Genomic DNA, 24,531 nt, shown 5'->3' with positions numbered 1-24,531 from the left:
TGCACCGAGGTATACAATAAAGATCGACTCGTTTAACGAAGACTTGACGAGACATGCACCCGTCTGAATAGCCTGGGAATATGGCGCAGAATATACTCCGACAAAAGTGGTGACACTGGAAGATCAAGTCACCCGGCTATCATCAGATTGTCACTCAAACTCACTTCCAAGGTTGGACCTCAGAACAGACCAGCGCCGGGGAACTTCGCATTATTCGCGTGAGAGAGGACTCGAGACCGTAGGCGGGAATGCAGCCTACCCTGCGCATAGCTAAACTGCTACAGAATTCTAGGCCTCGATTACGCCCCCACCCTTGACAGGGAGTACAGAAGCAATTACTATCTCTCTCTTTGTGGAGAATAGCTATTTGTGCAGATAGGTCAGTGGATAGTGACTCCACCTTAGCACAGTCTGTTCAGATTTAACGTCTTGGCCGTTGTTGTCTCGACATTTTACGATTTAAAAGACAAAAAAAAGGGAAAAAAGCCAGATTAGTCAATTGGGTTCGATTCCATATTAAATGTTACAACAGTAACACGGTGGGGGAGGTGTTTGTCAAGTATTAATAGTAAATTGTTCACGTCTTCACATGTTGCTGCTCCCCAGTATTTTTATTTTTTTTCTGTGTTTTTTCTTACATTATTAGCCCAGAATTATTTTTGGTTTTATTACATACAGCTGGAAAGAACTCTTGGATATCAGAGCGGCGGTAACTCACCAGCAGTATGACCAGGAATACGACTTTCCTGAATTGGATCCTTTGTTCGTACCCACCAGGGCAATTGATTCCAGAGGCTGATCTAAAACACAGCCGGTGGAGAAGAGGTATTCGGAGTGGACTTCTAGTCCGACTCAGGAGGCGCGCACATCACCCACCGCTTCCGAGTATGTTACTCGCTAATGTTCAGTCTTTGGATAATAAAGTTGACGAGCTCAGGGTGAGGATCTCCTTCCATAGAGACATCAGGGATTGTAATGTACTCTGTTTCATGGAAACATGGCTCTCGAGATATACTGTCTGAGACCGTACAACCAGTTGGGTTCTCAGTTCATCACGCAGATGGGAATAAAGATCTCTACGGGTAGAAGGGCTGTGGTGTATGTCATGATTAACTACTCATGGTGTGATTGTGATAACATACAGAAACTCAAGTTCTTTTGTTCACCCCACCTAAAATACCTCACAATCAAATGCCGACCGTATTACCTTCCAAGAGAATTCTCTTCGGTTATAGTCACAGCCGTGTATATTCCCCATCAAGCCGATACCACTTCNTAAATAGATATTCCCACTCAACCCGGTCGAAAGCCTTTTCGGCATCAAGAGAGATGACGTCCTCTGGCTGTAGAGTTGAGTGGGCAGAATAAAGAGCATTAAATAGCCGGCGCATATTATAGAAAGATTACCTACCTGAGATAAATCCGATTTGGTCAGAGTTTATTATATTAGGCATCACTGTCTCTAAACGGCACGAGAGGACCTTAGTGAGAATTTTATAATCGCAGCACAAAAGGCTTATAGGTTGGTATGAGTCACAGTCTAGGGGATTCTTGTCCTTTTTTAAGCAAAACCAAAATAGTCGCCTGGGTAAGGGTCTGTGGCAGTTTCTGACTAGAAAGGATTTCATTGTACATTGAGCTGAGGATAAGGGATAATTTAGAGGAGAATGCTTTATAAAATTCAACAGGGAAGCCATCAGACCCAGGAGCTTTACCACTCTGCATGGACTGGATTTCCACAGTAGCTTCATCTTCACTCATTGAGGCATCCATGTTGGTTTGTTCATATGAATTGAGACCGGGGATGTCTAAAAATGCATGCATATGAGATGTGTCAGGAAGAGTCTCTGACGAGTAAAGAACAGAGTAGAATTGCTTAAATTGATTGATTTCTTTGGGATTAGTAGACTAGTAGAAGTCAGCTGCAACACAGATTTCAGGTATGGTGCTGCTCGGCAGCGGATTGTCGAAGCTGGTGAGATGTTCATAGAATTTTTACCTCGACTTAAACAGAAGCTGCTCCGTTTGTTTGGAAAGATTGTCAAATTCTAGATTGGTGTAGCAGTCTCTCTTTGTAGAGTTCAGGAGTCAGAGAACAGGCATATCTGTTGTACACATCTAGAATGAGTTGCGATAGCTCCGATAAGCGTTTGGTGCGCTGTTTGTCATGTATGAAATAATTTGGCCCCTTAGATATGCTTTTAACGACTCCCACACAGTATAGTGAGACACGTCAGGGGTGCAGTTGATCCGTAAAAAGACATCAATGTGAGTTGATATGTATTTTTTGTAAAGGCACTACAGGATAGTAGTAGTGGGTCAAGTCGCTACGCGCATTGTGACACAGTACTGTCCGGAAAGAGGATATCTGTCTGGACAGGGCTATGGTCTGAGATAATGATGCTGGGATATTGGCTATTAGTTACAAAATAAAGAATTCTACTGTGCAGCAGGAAAAAAGTCAATCCTAGAGTATGAGCGGTGGACTGGAGGGGAAAAAAAGGAGTATTGTTCAGCAGTGGGATTGCTTCTCCTCCATGAATCAGACAAATTATAGGATTCTGGAAATGAGTTGATTACTGCGCCTGATTTTAGAAATTACATTGTTGGGCTTCGGTCTGGATCTGTCTAGACTTGGATGCAATACACAATTTGAAATCTCCACCCAATGTCAAATGATGAGCGTTAAGGTCTGAAAGTGTTGTGATGAGGTCAGAGAAATTGAGCGCCATCTCAATTAGGACCATAGAGGTTAGCCTAGCATAACCTGTGTGCTAAACCATTTACCCATCACTATAATATATCTTCCATTAGTATCTGAAATTACTTTGGAGGAGACAAATGGAGTGCCTTTTCTGATAAGGATGGCTGCCCCTCTGGCCTTAGCACCAAAGTTGGAGTGAAATATTTGGTCTTATCATGGTCGCTAGACCGGAGATGGGTCTCTTGGAGAAAAACAATGAACGGACTTAAGGACTTAATATGAGCATACAATCGGCTATGCTTGACCACCTGGTTAATCCCTTTTACGTTCCAGCTGCTAAAGCATGTGGAGCCTAGAGTATGTGAATTAGGCATAGTCATAGTAATCAGAAATTCATGTTAGTACGATCTCATGGCCAGTGTGCTGAAAGGTCAGAGTAATAAAATATAAAGAAAATAAAAAAAAACAGCTAAAAACAACAAAATAGCCAGAACCTTGGACCCCTATGCTGGCATTCCCCCTGTTGGAAGGCTGCATCTACCTCTCCTAGACTAGAGCAAAATGCTACCATGTTAAACTGAACCTCTTCTTCATGACTACCGCCATGTAGTCCGGGTAAATGCGAATATTCTGGCCATTGTGGGTGATGGGAGCTGCTCGCGTTGCCTTAGGGACGACATCCTCCTCCTGACGGTAGTGGAATTTAACTACTATGGGTCTGGGCGGCTTCCCATTCTTCGGCGCGGACTGTATGCTTCTGTACTCCCTGTCAAGGGTGGGGGCGTAATCGAGGCCTAGAATTTCCTGTAGCAGTTTAGCTATGGACAGGGTAGGCTGCATTCCGCCTACGGTCTCGAGTCCCTCTCTCACGCCGAAAATGCGAGAGTTCCCCCGGCGCTGTCTGTTCTCGAGGTCCTCAACCTTGGAAGTGAGTTTGATGACATCTGATGATAGCCGGGTGACTTGATCTTCCAGTGTCACCACTTTGTCGGAGTAAATATTTGCGCCATATTCCAGGCTATTCAGACGGGTGTCATGTCTCGTCAAGTCTTCGTTAACGGAGTCGATCTTTATGTATACCTCGGTGGCAAGAATAGCTATTTGTGCAGATAGGTCAGTGGATAGTGACTCCACCTTTAGCCACATCTGTTCGTTTTAACGTTCTTGGCCGTTGTTGTCTCGACATTTTACGATTAAAAACAAAAAAAGGGAAAAAGCCAGATTAGTCAATTGGGTTCGATTCCATATTAAATGTTACAACAGTAACACGGTGGGGGAGGTGTTTGTCAAGTATTAATAGTAAATTGTTCACGTCTTCACATGTTGCTGCTCCCCAGTATTTTTATTTTTTTTCTGGTTTTTCTTACATTATTAGCCCAGAATTATTTTTTGTTTTATTACATACAGCTGGAAAGAACTCTTGGATATCAGAGCGGCGGTAACTCACCAGCAGTATGACCAGGAATACGACTTTCCTGAATTGATCCTTTGTTCGTACCACCAGGGCAATTGATTCCAGAGGCTGATCTAAAACACAGCCGGTGGAAAGAGGTATTCGGAGTGGACTTTCTAGTCCGACTCAGGAGGCGCGCACATCACCCACCGCTTCCGAGTATGTTACTCGCATGTTCAGTCTTTGGATAATAAAGTTGACGAGCTCAGGGTGAGGATCTCCTTCCATAGGAATCAGGGATTGTAATGTACTCTGTTTCATGGAAACATGGCTCTCGAGATATTACTGTCTGAGACCGTACAACCATTGGGTTCTCAGTTCATCACGCAGATGGGAATAAAGATTTACGGGTAGAAGGGCTGTGGTGTATGTCATGATTAACTACTCATGGTGTGATTGTTGATAACATACAGAAACTCAAGTTCTTTTGTTCACCCACCTAAAATACCTCACAATCAAATGCCGACCGTATTACCTTCCAAGAGATTCTCTTCGGTTATAGTCACAGCCGTGTATATTCCCCATCAAGCCGATACCACTTCGCCTCAAAGAGTCTGACTTGGGAAACACATATCCTTTGAGGCAATTTATTCTTGGTAGAAGGGGTTTTAACAAGGGCTTCAATGAATAGTATTCAGTGAGTTTCCTCACACACATTGGACTGTAGAGTCCGCTCTGAGAAACATGGACACAGACTATCAACTTTTTGGAACTGCCTACAAGGCCCTCCTTCGGTCAATTTCTTATCACGGACTCCATTTTGCGTCCTCCCTACACTATAAGCAGAAAACTCATACATGGAAGTACCGGCTAGGAACTATTCAAACGCTGGGTCTGACGAATCAGAATCGATGCTTAAGATTGGTTTTGATCATGCGGACTGCGTATGTTCCGGGTAAGCCTCTAGCAATAACATTGACGCAGTACACAGATGCGTGACGATGTTTATCAGGAAATGTATAAGATGTTGTACACTGACTTTAAACCTACCCAAAACCGAAACCGTGGATAGATGGCCAGCATTTGCCGCAAAACTTGAAGCATTAAACCACCGCATTTAAACCATGGCAGGTGACTGGAAATATGGCCGGAAACAACAGTGTAGGTTTATTCCCTCCGTAAGCAATCAAATAGGGCAAAACGGTCAGTACAGAGACAAAGTTGGAGTCGTCAATAACGCCAGACACGTTTATTGGCAGGGTCTACAGACAATCACGGGACTACAAAACTGAAAACCCACCACGCGCGGATAGCGACGTCTTGCTTCCGGATAAGCTAAACACCTTTTTCACCCGCTTTGAGTATAACAGTGCCACTGACGCGGCCAAGGACTGTGGGCTCTCCTCCATGGCCGATGTGAGTAAGACGTTTAATCGCGTTAACCCTCGCTGGGGAAGCCGCGTAATCAGAAAATGCACAGACCAGCTGGCTGGAGTGTTTACGGGCATATTCAATCTCTCCTATCCCAGACTGCTGTCCCCACATGCTTCAAGATGTCCACCACTGTTCCTGTACCCAAGAAAGCAACAGTAGCTACATGACTATCGCCCCGTAGCACTCACTTCTGTCATCCCGAAGTGCTTTGAGAGACTAGTCAAGGATCACATCACCTCTACCTTACCTGACACCCTAGACCCACTTCAACTTGCTTACCACTCCAATAGATCCACAGACGATGCAATCGCACTGCCCTATCACATCTGGGCAAGAGGAAAACCTATAAGAATGCTGTTCATTGACTATAGCTCAGGATTCAACACCATAGTACCCTCAAAGCTCATCGTTAAGCTCGGAGCCCTGGGTCTGAACCCCGCCCCGTGCAACTGGGTCCTGGAATTCCTGACGGGCCACCCCAAGGTGGGGAAGGTAGGAAACATCACCTCCACTCCGCTGATCCTCAACATAGGGGACCCACAAGGGTGCATGCTCAGCCTCCTCCTGTACTCCCTGTTTACCCATGACTGCGTGGCCACGTACGCCTCCAACTAAAGCATCAAGTTTGCAGACGACACTACAGTAGTAGGCCTGATTACCAACAATGACGAGACAGCCTACAGGGAGGAGGTGAGGGCCCTGGGAGTGTGGTGCCAGGAAAATAACCTCACTCAACATCAACAAAACAAAGGAGCTGATCGTGGACTTCAGGAAACCGCAGAGGGAGCACCCCCCCCTATCCACATCGACGTGACCGCAGTGGACAAGGTGGAAAGCTTCAAGTTCCTCGGTACACATCACTGACAAACTGAAATGGTCCACCCACACAGACCGTGTGGTGTAGGCGCAACAGCACCTCTTCAACCTTTGGAGGCTGAAGAAATTTGGCTTGGCACCTAAAACCCTGACAAACTTTTACAGATGCACAATTGTGAGAGCATCCTGTCGGGATGTATCACCGGCTGGTACGCCAACTACACCGCCTGCAATCACAGGGCTCTCCAAGGGTGGTGCGGTCTTTACCAACGCATCACCGGGGGCAAACTACCTGCCCTCCAGGACCCCTACAGCACACGATGTCACAGGAAGGCCAAAAATACCAAGGACAACAACCACCCGAGCCACTGCCTGTTCACCCCGCTATCATCCAGAAGGCGAGGTCAGTACAGGTGCATCAAAGCTGGGACCGAGAGACTGAAAAACAGCTTCTATCTCAAGGCCATCAGACTGTTAAATTGCCATCACTAGCATCTTAGAGGCTATTGCCCTATAGACTTGAAATCACTGGCCACTTTAATGTTTACATTTTTTTWTTTTTTTATTAAACCACATATTTTGCATTACTCATCTCATGTGTATATACTGTATTCTATTCATTGCTCATCCAAATATTTATATATTCTTAATTCCTTTACTTTAGATTTGTGTGTATTGTTAGATATTACTGCACTGTTGGAGCTAGAAACGCAAGCGTTTCGCTACACCCGCAATAACATCTGCTAAACGTGTATGTGACCAATAAAAATTGATTTCTAATGATGATCATGCTGTTTTAATCAGCTTCTTGATATGCAACACCTGTCAGGTGGATGGATTATCTTGGTAAAGGAGAAATGCTCACTTTTGTACACAACATTTTTGAGAAATAAGCCATTTGTGCATATGGAACATTTCTGGGATCTTTTATTTCAGCTCATGAAACACGGGACCAGCACTTTTTTATTTTTTGTTTTTTTGTTGTTAAATGATTGTAATTTGGAAAATTTTATCTTATCTTTCACTTTGTAAATGTGGAGTAGGTTGTTGTAGATCATTAGAACATGCTAATTCATTCCCTTGTTTAGATAAAATTTTCTGTCTTAAAATGTCAAAACAATGCAAGGGGTGTGTAGACTTTTCCTAGCGACTATCTTCCTTGTGWGACCCCGTTTGCTCTCCAGACAGGATAGCGTGCAGTCTGTTTGGAACGGGATMATTTCCTTTTGATCCCTTACAGCGTGAGTCAGAAGAGCATTAACTTATTCAATTTAGACTCATTTATGCAAATAGAACTAATGTAAAATTGTTTTTTTCCCCTAACTTATGTTCTTATACTGTCCTTTGCAACTCCCTGTCAGGTAGATGGTTGTTGCTCAACTACCAGACATATTTTGGGGATACTTGAGTCATACACTGTGTACAAAACGTTAGGAACACCTGCTCTTTCCATGACAGAGCTTTCATTACAGCTGGTCAGTCAATGATTACTTATTGATGTCACTAGTTAAATCCACTTCAATCAGTGTAGATGAGGTGTGTTCCTAATTTTTTTGTACACTCAGTGTATATTCTATTCTAGAACATATTGGAAGTTGTAAACAATGTTTGTTCGTTTTTAAATGGTCGGTGCAAGCTTTGCTTCTGTACCTCTAAAATGAACCACTATAACATGCAGCGCGAAACCAGGGTTTATTTTGAATACTTTGAACAAATCCTAATTTTTCTTTGAAGTAATCACTGATCTGACATGTCTGGATTGGTAAAAACTAAGAGGTGGTAGCCTTGCTTTCACCTATTCAATTGTTTTGTTTCAGTGATTGCTTCAAGAAGGGGAAGAAGCAGGGAAGCATTATAAATTTATATTTTTGACTTTTGTTGAACAGATGGAGATGGAGGATGACAATGGGGAAAGATGGAGATGTGTCATATGACAGTAGGCCAGATTCTAACCTATGCCGACACTGTAGACTTGTGCTGGAGACTGGCTTTACCCCTAGAGCAGCCAGGCCACAGAGGGAAGCATTTTAACAGTTTCGAAGAGGGCTGACTAATACTTTGGACCTACGCTTTCCTCTGTTTTTGTAGGTGAGTCAGGGGAATGTTCCGGGCATCGAGACTGCCTCACTGGCCATGGACACAGAGGAGGGGGTGGAGGTGGTGTGGAACGAAGTGCAGTTCTCCGATAAGAAGGTCTTCAAATCTCACGAGGTATCTTTTTGATAATCCTGTCCTGATTTTCCCCCACTTTTAAAGGCACAATCTGGTATAAAAAATAATAATAATTGGACCYGGCAGGACTAGAACGGTATATATTTTTGTTGTGTGTGTGTCTGTCAAAGAGTTATATGGATAACCGGCTTTGAGAGGTCATGGGGCGGGCGGGCAGGTAGCCTGGTGGTTAGAGCGTTGGGCCAGTAACCGAAAGGTTGTGAGATCAAATCCCCGAGCTGACAAGGTAAAAGTCTGTCGTTCTGAACAAGGCAGTTAACCCAATGTTCCAAGGCCGTCATTGTAAATAAGAATTTGTTATTTAACTGACTCGCCTAGTTAAATAAAGGTAATAAAACATTTCAGAAGTGTGGGTCTTCATGGTTGTTTGTCTTGCAGGATCGAATGAGGGAGATGTTTGAGAGCCTGATGCATGTAGATCACCCCAACATTGTCAAGTTCCATAAGTACTGGCTGGACACCAGGGAGAGTCGGGCGAGGGTGAGGGACATGAGCACGCATGACCTTGGTCTCTCTCTCTCTCACACACACACACACACACACACANACACACACACACACACACACACACACTCACAGGTAACCAGTACATACTGTACACAGGAACAAACCGTCAGCGTCCTGGAGAAGTAATTCCCCTCCTTTAAAAAAAAAAGTCAATTCAAAACGGCTTGTGAATTTCAATGACTATAGTATATGGATATATAATTTTACACTTTTTGGATAAACAAGGTTTTCCAAGAACATTGATGCCCCCACCCCCCCCTCCACTCATTATATCTCCATGTTTATCTCCGAACTCAGGTGATCTTCATCACAGAGTACATGTCATCAGGCAGTCTCAAGCAGTTCTTAAAGAAAACAAAGAAAAACCACAAGACCATGAATGTCAAGGTGAGTCCATTCCATAGAGAATGATACAGGCCTCTAATGACCAAAAGGCTGAGGGCTTCCACCATTTTAAAGTAGTCAAGTGGGTGGGTAATTCCTATGGGTAGCCTGAATGGCGTTACCCATAATTCCTATGGGTAGCCTGAATGGCGTTACCCATGTTGTCAGATCTATCATCGCTATGGTCCATTCCCACTCGTCTTCCTCCTCCCTCATCAAACCTCAACTGGGAATAGCGCCATCTAGTGTTTGGCTTTAAAACTACCACAACATATAGGATTTAGAACGTTTCTCGTAGTCACTTATCCTGTATTTGTCTCTGGACGCATTCCAGACCACCCGCAAAGCAGTCGAGCTGCACATACTAACCGATTCAAATGCTCTGCAGCAGGGCATCAGATTGCACCAGTAGGTTAAACACTTATCCAGACGGTGTGAGATTTTGTTGCATGACTGCAACGTAGACGGCCTGGAACGAGGCCACTGTTTTTGTATCTATTTTAGTCATTCAGTAAAACTGTGTTTCTCTGCTTGCTAGGCATGGAAACGATGGTGCACTCAGATTCTGTCAGCTCTGAGGTAAGAACCCACCATTCAACCTGTCACTCAAAACTCACCCAAATTCTGTCCTTTTTTCCCCCCCACTGGGCAAATGTGTAACACAAAATCGGTCCCTTTTTTGGTTGATTTTCAACAAATGTGAACTTTGCTTGAAATAAACCAACTCTTGAAATCTTGTAGTCAAATTGTGGTTCAAATCTAGTTAAAATGATGTTGACCTCTTCTTTTTTTTTTTTTCTTTTTTTGCGTTTTCAACCAAAAGTTCAACTACAATTCTGATGACGGTGATAGAACATTGGTTTTGTGTGAACTCTATTTATATATTTTGTGTATATTTTGTGTGAACTCTATTTATTCAGTGATCTATCTAAAGGACAGTGGTGGAAAAAGTACCCATTTGTCGTACTTGAGTAAAAGTAAAGACACCTTAATAGAAAATGACTCAAAAGTGTTTGGTTTTAAATATACCTAAGTATCAAAAGTAAAAGTGTAAATAATTTCAAATTCCTTATTAAGCAAACCAGATGGCACGATTTTCTTGTTTTACTTTTTTTATTTTTTTTTACTTTTAGCCAGGGGCACACTCCAACACTAAACTTTTGTTTAGTGAGTCCACCAGATCAGATGAAGTAGGGATGACCAGGGATTTTCTCTTTAAGTGTGTGAATTAGACCATTTTCCTGTCCAGCTAAGCATTCAAAGGGAAATTGTATGGAGTAAAAAGTGCATTATTTTCCTCAGGAATGTGGTAAAGTAGAAGTAGTCAACAATATCAAAAAAGTAAAGTACAGATACCTGAAACTACTTAAGTAATTTAAAGTATTTTTACTTAGGTACTTTACACCACACAAGAGGAAAAAATAAGATGGCGGCTCCACAAAGCAGTATCCCAGCAGGTTTAGGGGAGAATCTGGCTGCCATGTTTACATGTGTCTCTTAAATTGTATTATATTTAACTACTATAAATGAGCAACTTCAACATCAAGCTGAACGATGTGAAACTGCTTCTCCTGTAGAAGATTTACGAAGTAGATTATACACAGCACATGACAAGACATAATATATGACTGACGTTTGATTTTAACACAGGACAGAAATCACACGCACGCAAAAAGGTTTGTTAAAAAAAAAAATATGAATGTGAATTTATATCCGCAGTTATCTGCATTCCTGCCACCCGCCCATAGTCCATGGCAACTTGACGTGTGACACCATCTTTATCCAGCACAACGGACTCATCAAGATCGGCTCGGGTATGTGGTCTACAGGGCAAGGAGGGGGGGGGGGGGAGTCCCAGTACTCCAAATCATCAAATCAAGTTTATTTTATATAGCCCTTTGTACATCAGCTAATATCTCGAAGTGCTGTACAGAAACCCAGCCTAAAACCCCAAACAGCAAGCAATGCAGGTGTAGAAGCACCGTTTTCCCTGACGCTAGTTGGATTTAAAAGCACAGGAAATGCTATACTTTTAAAAGGTAGGTAGAGGTAGTGTACAAGTGGACACTTGCAGGGAAAAGATTGGAGAATTACAACGTAAGTGTTTATCTAATCACCAAAAAAACAACGAACAATGGTAATAAGAGACGGCTGTTCCTAATGTACCCTTCTAACAGACCTACAGTGATATCACATTCTATTAAGTTGAATGGGGATTACAGTACCAGTCAAAAGTTTGAATACCAACTCATTCAAGGGTTTTTCTTTTTCTTTTTACTATTTTCTACATTGTAGAATAATAGTGAAGACATCAAAACTATGAAATAACACATATGGAATCAGGTATTAACCAAAAAAAAAAGAGTTCAACAAATCAAAATATATTTTCGATTCTTCAAAGTAGCCACCCTTTGGCTCATCAGACCAAAGGACAGATTTCCACCAGTCTGTCCATTGCTCATGTTTCTTGGCCCAAACAAGTCTCTTCTTATTGGTGTCCTTTTGGTAGTGGTTTCTTTGCAGCAATTTGACCAGTCTCCTCTAAACAGTTGATGTTGTAATGTGTCTGTTACTTGAACTCTGAAGCATTTATTTGGGCTGCATTTTCTGAAGCTGGCAACTTTAATGATCTTATCCTCTGCAGCAGAGGTAACTCTGCGTCTTCCTTTCCTGTGGTCAGTCCTCATGAGATGCCAGTTTCATCAGGGTGCTTGTTGATTTTTGCGACTGCACTTGAAGAAACTTTCAAAGTTCAGGCTAGGGGACAGTATTTTGATGTTTGGATGAAAGACATGCCCAAAGTAAACTGCCTATTTCTCAGACCCAGAAGCTAGAATATGCATATAATTGGCAGATTAGGATAGAAAACACTCTAAAGTTTCCAAACGGTCAAAATATTGTCTGTGAGTATAACAGAACTGATATGGCAGGTGAAAACCTGAGGAAAATCCATCCAGGAAGTGCTGTTTTTCTGAAACTACTCTTTTCCATTTCCATTTKTCCATTTTAGTCATTTAGCAGACGCTCTTATCCAGAGCGACTTACAGTAGAGTGCATACATTTTATWRAAWWWWTTTTTTTTTACATACTGAGACAAGGATATCCCAAACCCTCCCTACCGGCCAAACCCTCCCTAACCCGGACGACGCTATGCCAATTGTGCGTCGCCCCATTGCAAGCCTATCCTCCATTTAAAGGGATATCAACCAGATTCCTTTCCCTATGGCTTCCACAAGGTGTGAACATAGTTTCAGGCTTTTATTCTGAAAAATTAGCGAGAATGATCACATCGCGTCAGTGGATAGCCAGATGTCCTCAGATTTGTGCATGCGCGCGGGCCGGGAGCGAGACCTTTTCTTTCTCTCTTCTATTGAAAAGGCTACCGTCCGGTTGACATATTATCGATTATTTATTGTAAAAACAACCTGAGGATTGATTATAAAAAAATGTTTGACATGTTTCTACGAACTTTACGGATACTATTTGGAATTTTCGTCTGCCCGTCGTGACCGCATGAGCCTGTGGATTACTGAACAAAACGCGTCAACCAAATGGAGGTTTTTGGATATAAAGAGAATCTTTATCGAACAAAACAAACATTTATTGTGTAACTGGGAGTCTCGTGAGTGCAAACATACGAATATCATCAAAGGTAAGTGATTCATTTTATTGCTTTTCTGACTTTCGTGACAAATCTACTTTGCTGAGAGCTGTCCTCACATAATCGCATGGTTTGCTTTCACCGTAAAGCCTTTTTGAAATCTGACACACCGGCTGGATTAACAACAAGTTAAGCTGTGTTTTGGTGTATTGCACTTGTGATTTCATGAAAATGTAATATTTTTAGTAATTTAATTAGAATTTGGCGCTCTGCAATTCACCGGATGTAGACGAAAATGATCCCGCTAAAGGGATCTGAGCGGCAAGAGGAGTTCTTAAGTAAAGTATTGATGGACTGCCGTTTCTCTGCTTATTTGAGCTGTTCTTGCCATAATATGGACTTGGTTTTTTACCAAATTGGGCTATCTTTTGTATACCACCACTACCTTGTCACAACACAACTGATTGGCTCAAATGCATTAAGAAGGAAAGCAATTCCACAAACTAACTAATTTAAATGCATTCCAGGTGACTACCTCATGAAGCTGGTTTAGAGAATGCCAAGAGTGTGCAAAGCTGTCATCAARGGTGGCTGGCTACTTTGAAGAATCTCATAAAAATATAATTTGACTTGTTTAACACYTTTTTKKKKKKKKKWYWMKAKWWTWTWWYAKWTTTKWKRTSTYTTYKMTWRTWYTMYRYKKTRKARAAWAKWRWAAAAWWWWRARAAAMMCYYKWRWRWGWRKRKGTGTSYMAACTTTTGACTGGTACTCTATATAATTGAATAAATACAGAACTTTTCCTCAGTTTTTCTCTTGGGGCATGATCATTTGTTTGAATTCTCTGTGTYTTTCTGTTTTGTTTACAGTGTGGCATAGGCTGTTTGTCAATGGTAAGAATCCTATTTGTCACTGTTGTTTTTTTCCCCCCTCTAGTCTACAATCCACTACTAATTTAGGAACTAAGTTCTGTTGTGGTTTATGTTCTCAAGACTACCCTTCACTTGGTAAAAAAAAAAAACTCTTGTCTTTTAGATAACCTATTAAACTGTTGAAGAGCAGTTGTGAAAATAATCTGTTTTCAAGAGTGTGAACGAGATGGAGACTTATTTTCTTTTTTACTCTGGTTTGTTTGTCCCATTCCTAGTTTTCCCAGAGGCGATCTACGGAAATGTGCAGCATCATCGGGATGATGAAACGAACCAGCACTATTTTGCTCCTGAATACGGCTGTAAGTGTCTGCATCTCCCATCTTTCTTACTCTCCCTTTAACTCCATCTGCTAACTCCATCTGCTAACTCCATCTGCTAACTCCATCTGCTAACTCCATCTGCTAACTCCATCTACTCCTCATGAATTTGATGTAGCTCTTATTTTGGCTCGTGTGTATGAACAATACTCCACCACCTATTCTGCTTCCTCTTATGATAATTTAGTTAACTTTTTAATAGCAAATTAAGGGCAACCATTGATGCCATAGCTCCAGTAAAGTTGAAAAAGGCCACATCCAAAAGGAGAGCCCCTTGGAGTGAGGAAACRAATAAATGAAAGAGAAATTGCAGAAAGGCAGAGCGAAAGTGGAGAAAGTTGCAGGTCCATTAATGATATTCTGAGAGAGCAACTTGACATGTATAACAAGGTAATTATGAATGCCAGACGGGCTCATTGTTCTAACATTAATCAGAGTAATTTGAGAGGGCTCTTCTCCACCATTGATGGCCTGATAAATCCTACMCCTGCAAACCTATGTGACCTTTCCTCCACATCTAAATGTGAGTTTGCAGCATATTTCAGAGAGAAGATACCCAGCCTAATGTTGGTTATCAGTAAAGCAAGACCTGATGAGAAGGCAACTATGGATTTATTTCCCCTGGTTGACACAGACATGCTCAGGAAAGTGATATCACAACTTAAGCCTTCTCGATCCTATCCCMCAACACCTTCAAAACCGTYTTTAATAGTATATCTGAAGAAATGCAAGCTATTGTTAACCACTCCCTGTTCATAGCAGTTTTTAGTGCAGTGGGGAGAGTGCCTATGTTAAAAACCGTTCTGAAGAAAAGTAATCTGTACTGAACCAAAATATTAGCCCAACAATTACAACGATTTTACTGAGTTACAGTTCATATAAGGAAATCGGTCAATTGAAACAAATTCATTAGGCCCTAATCTATGGATTTCACWTGGGGCACAGCCATGGGTGGGCCTGGGAGAGCACAGGCCCACCCACTTGGGAGCCAGAACCAGCCAATCCGAATGAGTTTTTCCCCCACAAAAGGGCTTTATTACAGACAGATATACTCCTCAGTTTCATCAGCTGTCTGGGTGACTGGTCTCAGTCGATCTCACAGGTTAAGAAGCGGGATGTGAAGGTCCCAGGCTAGTGTCGTTACACGTGGTCTGCGATTGTAAGTCCTGCCAAACTGCCAAATTCTCTAAAACAACATTGGAGGCAGCTTATGGTAGAGAAATTAACATTCAATTMTCTGGCCATAACTCTGGTGGACATTCCTGCAGTCAACMTGCCAATTGCATGCTCCCTCAACTTGCGACATCTGTGGTGTTGTGAGGTCCTTTTATTTTCCCCAGCACAAGGTTCACCTGTGTAACGATCATGCTGTTTAATCAGCTTCTTGAAATGCCACACCTGTCAGGTGTATGGATTATGTTGGCAAAGGATAAATGCTCACTATAACAAGGATGGAAATTAACGTGCACAATTATTTTGAGAAATAAGCTTTTTGAGTRTAAGGAACATTTCTGGGATCTTTTATTTCAGCTCATGAAACATGGGACCAACACTTAATTTTTTTAATTTAACCTTTATTTAACTAGGCAAGTCAGTTAAGAAAAAAATCGTATTTACTTTGACGGCCTACACCGGCCCAACCCGGGACAACACTGGGCCAATTGTGCGCCGCCCTATGGGACTCCCAATCACGGCCGGTTGTGATATAGCCTGGATATAAAACGTACATGTTGCGTTTTTATTTTTGTTCAGTATAGATTCTAACGCTCTTAGCAATTTTCAGCCAATCTCCAACCTTCCATTATTAAGCAAACTTCTGGAGAAATTGGTGTTCAAACGGCAGTGTCAACTTTTTTTATTTTATTTTACAATTCCCATCTGGTTTTCATGCCCACCACAGCACAGAGACGGCCACTTTAACTATCTTAGAGCCATCAGACACCAAACAGCTCTCTGTCCTTGTACTCTTAGATTTAAGTGCTGCATTCGACACTGTTGACCATGATGTCCTTCTGGGCAGACTGGAGAGGTGGGTTGGCCTCTCCAGTCCAGTTCTAAATTGGTTTAGAACTGGGGGGGCTTTGTCACCCTTGGTGAACATAACTCAGAGAAAATACATTCCACAAGGTTCTATTTCTGGGTACTGAGTCCGGTGCTGTTCAGTTTATATATGTTAACCCTTGGCAGCGTTATCAGAAAGCACAACATTGATTTTCACTGCTACGCACATGTAACACAACTTTACATTTCTGTGTCACCAGAGGATTTTAGCTCCATGGATAAATTATTAGACTGTATTGGTGATGTAAATAATTGGGTGGCTCACAACTTCCTCCAGCTAAATTAAGACAAGACCGAGTTACTTATTGTTGGAGCCAAAGCACAGAGGAAGAATCTAGCCGCACATTATAATTCACGGGGAAGAAAGATAGAAATCCAGGTAAAAAAAACCTAGGTGTTATTTTACATTCTGAGCTAAATTTCGAATCACAATTTAGGAATGTGACAGCTTTTTACCACCTGAGGAACATTGCCAATGTGCATCTGTTTCTCTCAGGCTGACAGAGACTCATCCATGCTTTTATTACAAGCAGGCTTGACTACTACTGTAATGCTCTCCTGTCTGGTCTACCCAAGAATGCCATTGGTCAACTGCAAAACATACAGAATGCTGCAGCACGGGTACTGACCAAGACCAGACGGAGAGCACACATTACACCGGTTTTAAGGTCTCTGCACTGACTGCCTGTGAGTTTTAGAATACATTTTAAGATTCTTCTATTGGATTTTAAATCAATCCACCATTGTGCACCCCAGCACATGTCAGACATGCTTTTAAATTATGTTCCCACTATGTCCCTCCGGTCCTCTGTCACTGGCCTTTTAACTATCCCAAAGCCTAGGACCAAAAGGCATGGAGAGGCAGCCTTTAGTTACTATGCCCCCTGCCCTCTGGAATACCCTGCCAGAGAACCTGAGGGGGGCTGAAACTGTGGACATATTTAAAAGAGATCTTAAAACACATCTCTTTAGCTTTGCTTTTCCTTAGGGTGCTTTTTAGTCGTTCAGTTTTTTTTATTATTTTAGTTTTTTATCGTCTATGCTTGTGTAGTAAATATTTACGTTTATATTTCCTGTGAAGGGCATTGCGTTGGATTCCATGTCTGAAATGTGCTATATAAATAAAGCTTGATTTGATTTGTCATATTTTATATGCTTTGTTTTGTAAATTGTTTTTGTGTAGTGTACATTGAGCTGTCTTCAAATTGTGTAATTCAGACAAAGGGTCTCTAAATAAATAACCTTTTCTCTTTCCTTCTCCCCTTGTCTCTGTCTCACACRCTCTGTCTCGTGCTCTCTCTGTGTCTCTGTCTCTCTCCTACACTATTCTGTTTTAGTGGCTGAGGATGTTTGCTCTATTGACATCTTCGCCTTTGGCATATGTACCCTGGAGGTAAGACAAAACAATCMGGGGTGAAGTTKCCCCCTAGGTACAGATTTAGGGATCAGCGTCTAGGGTGAACTTCACTCTACGCCGACACAAACACTTTCTCTTGCAGTGTTCCAATAATAAACAACCCAATACCCTTTAGATACTTTTGGTCATGTAGTGTATGTGGACACCTCGTCGTCGACCATCTCATTCCAAAATCGCGGGCATTAATATGGAGTTGGTCCCCCCCATCCCCCTTTTGCTGCCCTAACAGCTTCCACTCTTCTGGGAAGGCTTTCCACTAGATGTTGGAACATTGCTGCGGGGACTTGCTTCCATTCAGCCACAAGAGAATTGGTGGTGTTGGGCGATTTAGGCCTTGGCTCGCAGTCGGAGTACCAATTCATCCCAAAGGTGTTCAATGGGGTTGAGGTCAGGGCTCTGTGCAGGCCAGTCAAGTTCTTCCACACCGATCTCGACAAACTTTCTTTATAAAATATTTTTTTCTCCCCAATTTTGTGATTACGGTCTTGTCTCATCTCTGCAAACCCCCAACGGCTCGGGAGAGGCGAAGGTCGAGTCATGCGTCCTGAGAAACATGCCGCGCTGCGTCCTGTCCCTAGACCACTTTTACTCCACACACAGACACCAACAAAGCTCTCCCTCGCCCTCCATTTGGAAAATCTGACCATAATTCTATCCTCCTGATTCAGGCATACGAGCAAAAACTAAAGCAGGAAGTACCAGTGACTCGCTCAATACGGAAGTGGTCAGATGATGCGGATGGTACGCTACAGGACTGTCTTGCTTGCACAGACTGGAATATGTTCTGAGATTCATCCAATGGCATTGAGGAGTATACCACCTCAGTCACCGGCTTCAATAAGTGTATCGACGACGTCGTCCCCTCAGTGACCGTGCGTACATATCCCAACCAGAAGCCATCGATTACAGGCAACATCCACACGAAGCTAAAGGCTAGAGCTACCGCTTTCAAGGATTGGGACACTAATCAGGACGCTTATAAGAAGTCCCACTATGCCCTCAGACRAACCATCAAACAGGCAAAGCGTCAATAGAGGACTAAGATTGGATCCTATTATACCGGCTCTGACGCTCATCGACGGGGCAGGGCTTGCAARCGATTACGGACTACAAAGGGAAACCCAGCTGCGAGATGCCAGTGATGCGAGCCTACCAGATGGGCTAAAGGCCTTTTTTATGCTCGCTTCGAGGCAAGCAACACTGAAACATGCTAGAGAGCACCAGCTGTTCCGGACAACTGTGTGATCACGCTCTCCGTAGCCGATGTAAGACCTTTAAACAGGTCAACATTCAGACGGATTACCAGGACGTGTATTCAGAGCATGGGTGGATCAACTGGCAAGTGTCTTCACTGACATTTTCAACCTCTCCCTGACTGAGTCTGTAATACCTATGTTTCAAGCAGACCACCATAGTCCCTGTGTCCAAGAAAGCGAAGGTAACCTGCCTAAATGACTAACGCTCTGTAGCACTCATGTCTGTAGCCATGAAGTGCTTTGAATGGCTCATATTAACACCATCATCCCAGAAACCGTAGACCCACTCCAATTCACATACCGCCCCAACAGATCCACAGATGAAGCAATCTCAATTGCACTTCACACTGCCCTTTCCCACCTGGACAAAAGGAACACCTATGTGAGAATGCTTTTCATTGACTACAGCTCAGAGTTCAACACCATAGTGACCACAAAGTTAATCATTAAGCACAGGACACTGGGACTAAACACCTCCCTCTGCAACTGGATCCTGGACTTCCTGACGGGCTGCCCCAGGTGGTAAAGTAGGCAACAAACACATCTGCAATGCTGATCCTCAACATGGGGGCCACTCAGGGTGCGTCCTGAGTCCCCTCCTGTACGCCCTGTTCACCCACAAATGTGTGGTCAGCACGACTCCAACGCCATCAAGTTTGCTGGCGACACAACGGTGGTAGGCCTGATCACCGACAATGTTGAGACAGCCTATAGAGAGGAGGTTAGAGACCTGGCAGTGTGGTGCCAGGACAACAACCTCTCCCTCAATGTAAGCAAGACAAAGGAAATGATCACGGACTACAGGAAAAGGAGGACTGAACACACCCCCATTCACATCAACAGGGCTGTTGTGGAGTGGGTTGAGCGTTTCAAAGTTCCTTGGTGTCCACATCACCAACAAACTATCATGGTCCAAACACAACAAAGTKGTGAAGAGGGCACAACACCTTTTCCCCCTCAGGAGACTGAAAATAGTTGACATGTTTCCCCAGATCCTCAAAGTTATACAGCTGTACCATCGAGAGCATCCTGACCGGTTGCATCACAGCCTGGTATGGCAACTGCTCAGCATCTGCCCGTAAGGCGCTACAGAGGGTAGTGCATACGGCCCAATACATCACTAGGGCCAARCTTCCTGCAATCCAGGACCTATATAGTAGGCGGTCTCAAAGGAAAGCCCATAAAATTGTCAGAGACTCCAGTCACCCAAGTCATAGACTGTTTTCTCTGCTACCACACGGCAAGCMGTACCGGAGCGCCAAATCTAGGACCAAAAGGCTCCTCAACAGCTTCTACCCCCAAGCCATAAGACTGAACAATTAATAAAATGGCTGCCCAGACTATTTACTTTGACCCCCACTTTGTTTTTACATTGCTGCTACTCTCTGTTTTATCTATACATAGTCACTTTACCCCTCCCTACATGTAGAAATTACCTCAACTAACCTGTACCCCCGYACATTGACTCAGTACCGGTATCCCCTGTAGATAGCCTTATTGTTATTTTAATCATTTTTATTTATTTAGTAAATATTTTCTTAACTGCATTGTTGGTTAAGGGCTTGTAAGTAAGCATTTCACTGTAAGGTCTACACCTGTTGTATTCGGCGCATGTGACAAAACATTTGATTTGATTTGACTTNGGGCAGAAATTTGACAAACTGACTTGTTGGAAAGGTGACATCCTATGACGGTGCCACATTGAATGTCACTGAGCTCTTCAGTAAGGCCATTCTACTGCCAATGTTTGTCCATGGAGAGATTGCATGGCTGTGTGCTCGATTTTGTACACCTGTCAGCAACGGTTGTGGCTGAAATAGCTGAATCCACTAATTTGAGGGGTGTCCACCTCATTTTGTGTGTGTATATATATATATAGTGTATGTCACAGATGTTAATTGAAACCCATATTTATGTTACGTTCAATAGACACGAAACAGGAAAAAACATTCTGATGTTTTACCTGAACTCGTCTGATAAGCCATTCTCATTTTCCGACTAAAAATGTTTCCTTTTTTTTTGCCTACTGATGCATAATATTAATCACAAATGCAAAATAAGGGTCGTGTTCATTCGGTACCAAACGGGAAAAAAGCAGACTGAAAGAGGGAGGGACAATCTAGTCTTGGTCATTATAATAAGACCCGCCCATTTTAGCTTTCTGTTTTACCGTTGTGTTGTCCTAATTAACACGACCCAGCACATTTTGTTTTGTCCTCCCCAACTTTAGATGGCAGTATTGGAGATCCAGGCCAACGGGGACACTGTGGTATCCAAAGAGGCTATAACCAACGCTGCCCAGTCYTTAGATGATCCGCTCATAAAGGCAAGTCGCACAAGACTAGTGGGCATATACGCAATGATGGCKTGCCTAAAGTTAGTCATTTCCCACAGGACAAAACCTGGTTGCTTTCATATTAGTTATTTTATGACTTCATATTTACATTTGAGTCATATTTACACAAGCGCCATGCTCTACCTACTGAGCCACATGGGACCATATACTGGTTGTATACCAGTGGAGGCTGCTCTGAGCCACATGCACAACCCCACAGGACAAAACCTGGTTGCTTTCATATTAGTTATTTTATGACTTCATATTTACATTTGAGTCATATTTACACAAGCGCCATGCTCTACCTACTGAGCCACATGGGACTGACGCTTCTCAGACGGGCGCAGGGCTTTGCCGAACGATTTAGCGGAACTACAAAGGGAAACCCAGCCTGCGAGCATGCGCAGTGTGCGAGCCTACCAGATGGGCTAAAGGCCTTTTATGCTCGCTTCGGAGGCAAGCAACACTGACAACATGCTAGAGAGCACCAGACTGTTCCGACAATGGTGTTGATCCACGCTCTCCGTAGCCGATGTAAGACCTTTAAAAGGTCAACATTCAGACGGATTACCAGGACTGTATTTCAGAGCATGGGTGATCAACTGCAAGTGTCCTTCACTGAGATTTTCAAAACTCTCCCTGACTGAGTCGTAATTATGTTTCAAGCAGACCACCGTAGTCCCTGTGTGTCCAAGAAAGCGAAGGTAACCTCCTAAAATGACTTAACGCGCTCTGCTACGCACTCCACGTCTGTAGCATGAAGTGCTTTGAATGGCTTCATTATTAACACCAGTCATCCCAGAAAACCGATAGACCCACTCAAAACTTCACATACGCCCCAACAGACCACAAGACTGAGCAATTCTCAATGTCACTTCACAACTGCCCTTTCCCACCTGACAAAAGAACACCTATGTGAGAATGCTTTTCATTGACTACACTCAGAGTCAACCACCATATCCACAAAGCTAATCATTAAGCTCAGACACTGCGGACTAAACAACCTCCCTCTGCAACTGGATCCTGGACTTCTGACTGGCTGCCCACCAGGTGCTAAAGGTTAGGCACCACAACATCTGCAATGCTGAATCCTCAACATGGGGGCACTCAGGGGTGCGTCCTGAGTCCCCTCCTCGTACGCCCTGTTCATCACCCAAATGTTGGTCACGCACTGACGCAACCCGATTGAAGTGTTGCGTGCGACGCACCAACGGTGGTAGGCCTGATCACCGACAAATGTTAGACAGCCTATAGAAGAGGAGGTTAGAGACTGCCAGTGTGGTAGCCAGGACAAAACCTTCTCCTCAATGTAAGCTAAAGACAAAGAACATTACTCACCGATACAGGAAAAGGAGACGAACACACCCCCTTCACATCAACAGGGCTTTGTGGAAGTGTTGACGTTCAAGTTCCTTGGTGTCCACATCACAAACAAACTATCATGTGTCCAAAACAACAAATTGTGAAAGAGGGACAACACCTTTTCCCCCTCAGGAGACGTGAAGAATAGTTGCATGTTTCCCAGATCCTCAAAAGTATACAGCTTTCACCATCGGAGAGAAATCCTGACCGCTGCACTCACAGCTGGATATGGCAAACTGCTCGCATCTGCCCCGTAAGGCGCTACAGAGGTAGTGCCATCGGGCCAGATACATCACTAGGGCCAAACTTTCCTGCAATCCACGGACCTATATGGTAGGCGGTCTCAAAAGGACAAGCCCATAAAATTGTCAGAGACTCATCACCCAAGTCAATAGACTGTTTCTTCTGCTACCCGACAACGGCAAGCAGTACCGGAGCGCCAAAATCTCAGGACCAAAAGGCTCCTCAAACAGCTTCTACCCAAGCCATAAGACTGACAATTACTAAATGGCTGCCCAGACTATTACTTTTGACCCACACTTTGTTTTACATTGCTGCTACTCTCTGTTTATCTATACATAGTCACCTTATACTCCCTAATGTAGAAATTACCTCACTAACCTTGTACCCCCGTACATTGACTCAGTACCGGTATCCCTCTGTAGATAGCCTTATTGTTATTTTTAATCATTTTATTTTTAGTAAATATTTCTTAACTGCATTGTGGTTAAAGGGCTTGTAAGTAAGCATTTTCACTGTAAGGGTCTACACCTGTTGTATTCGGCGCATGTGACAAAACATTTGATTTGATTTGACTTAAAGTTGACCGGGGCAGCTCTAGCAGGGCAGAAATTTGACAAACTTGACTTGTTGGAAAGGTGACATCCTATGGCGGTGCCACGTTGAAGATCACTGAGCTCTTCCGTAAGGCCATTCTACTGCCAATGTTTGCATGGAAGATTGCATGGCTGTGTGCTCGATTTTTGTACCACTGTCAGCAACGGTTGTGGCTGAATAGCTGAATCCACTAATTTGAGGGGTTCCACCTCATTTTGTTGTGTGTATATATATATATAGTGTATGTCACAGATGTTAATTGAAACCATATTTATGTTACGTTCAATAGACACGAAACGGAAAAAACATTCTGATGTTTTACCTGAACTCGTCTGACTAAGCCATTCTCATTTTCCGACAAAAAATTGTTTCCTTTTTTTGCCTACTGATGCATAATATTAATCACAAATGGCAAAATAACGGGTCGTGTTCATTCGTAATCAAACGGGAAAAAAGCAGACTGAAAGAGGAGGGACATCTAGTCTTGGTCATTATAATAAGAACCCGCCCATTTTAGCTTTCTGTTTTACCTTGTGTTTCCTAATTAACACGACCCAGCACATTTTGTTTTGTCCTCCCCAAACTTTAAGATTGGCAGTATTGGAGATCCAGGCCAACGGGGACACTGTGGTACTCCAAAGAGGCTATAAACAACGCTGCCCAGTCCTTAGATGATCCGCCTCATAAAGGCAAGTCGCACAAGATAGTGGGCATATACGCAATGATGGCGTGCCTAAAGTTAGTCATTTCCCACAGGACCAAAACCTGGTTGCTTTCATATTTAGTTTTTTATGACTTCATATTTACATTGAGTCATATTTACACAAGCGCATGCTCTACCTACTGAGCCACATGGGACCAATATACTGGTTGTATACCAGTGGAGCTGCTGAGGGAGGACGGCTCATAATAAAGGCTGAAATGGAGTGAATATAATGGAATCAT

The 24,531-nt window shown here is 43.0% G+C and overlaps 1 protein-coding gene across 1 annotated transcript in view; it reads left to right on the top strand.

Moving 5' to 3' along the window:
• The window catches only part of LOC111979137 (nuclear receptor-binding protein 2), a 72,991-nt gene that overhangs the window by 25,462 nt on the left and 22,998 nt on the right, over positions 1 to 24,531 (top strand). Inside the window, exons 2-10 of the mRNA XM_070449057.1 lie at positions 8,436 to 8,558; positions 8,958 to 9,059; positions 9,384 to 9,473; positions 10,009 to 10,049; positions 11,190 to 11,284; positions 13,939 to 13,962; positions 14,217 to 14,300; positions 17,717 to 17,772; positions 21,283 to 21,378. Of these exons, the coding sequence (XP_070305158.1) occupies positions 8,436 to 8,558; positions 8,958 to 9,059; positions 9,384 to 9,473; positions 10,009 to 10,049; positions 11,190 to 11,284; positions 13,939 to 13,962; positions 14,217 to 14,300; positions 17,717 to 17,772; positions 21,283 to 21,378 (711 nt within the window). The remainder of the gene's footprint in view (positions 1 to 8,435; positions 8,559 to 8,957; positions 9,060 to 9,383; positions 9,474 to 10,008; positions 10,050 to 11,189; positions 11,285 to 13,938; positions 13,963 to 14,216; positions 14,301 to 17,716; positions 17,773 to 21,282; positions 21,379 to 24,531) is intronic.

The sequence above is a fragment of the Salvelinus sp. IW2-2015 genome, linkage group LG19 (genome assembly GCF_002910315.2).
Source record: "Salvelinus sp. IW2-2015 linkage group LG19, ASM291031v2, whole genome shotgun sequence".
Lineage (NCBI taxonomy): Eukaryota > Metazoa > Chordata > Actinopteri > Salmoniformes > Salmonidae > Salvelinus > Salvelinus sp. IW2-2015.
Note: the sequence above shows the minus strand (reverse complement) of the source record. Positions and strands in the feature narration are given on the sequence as shown.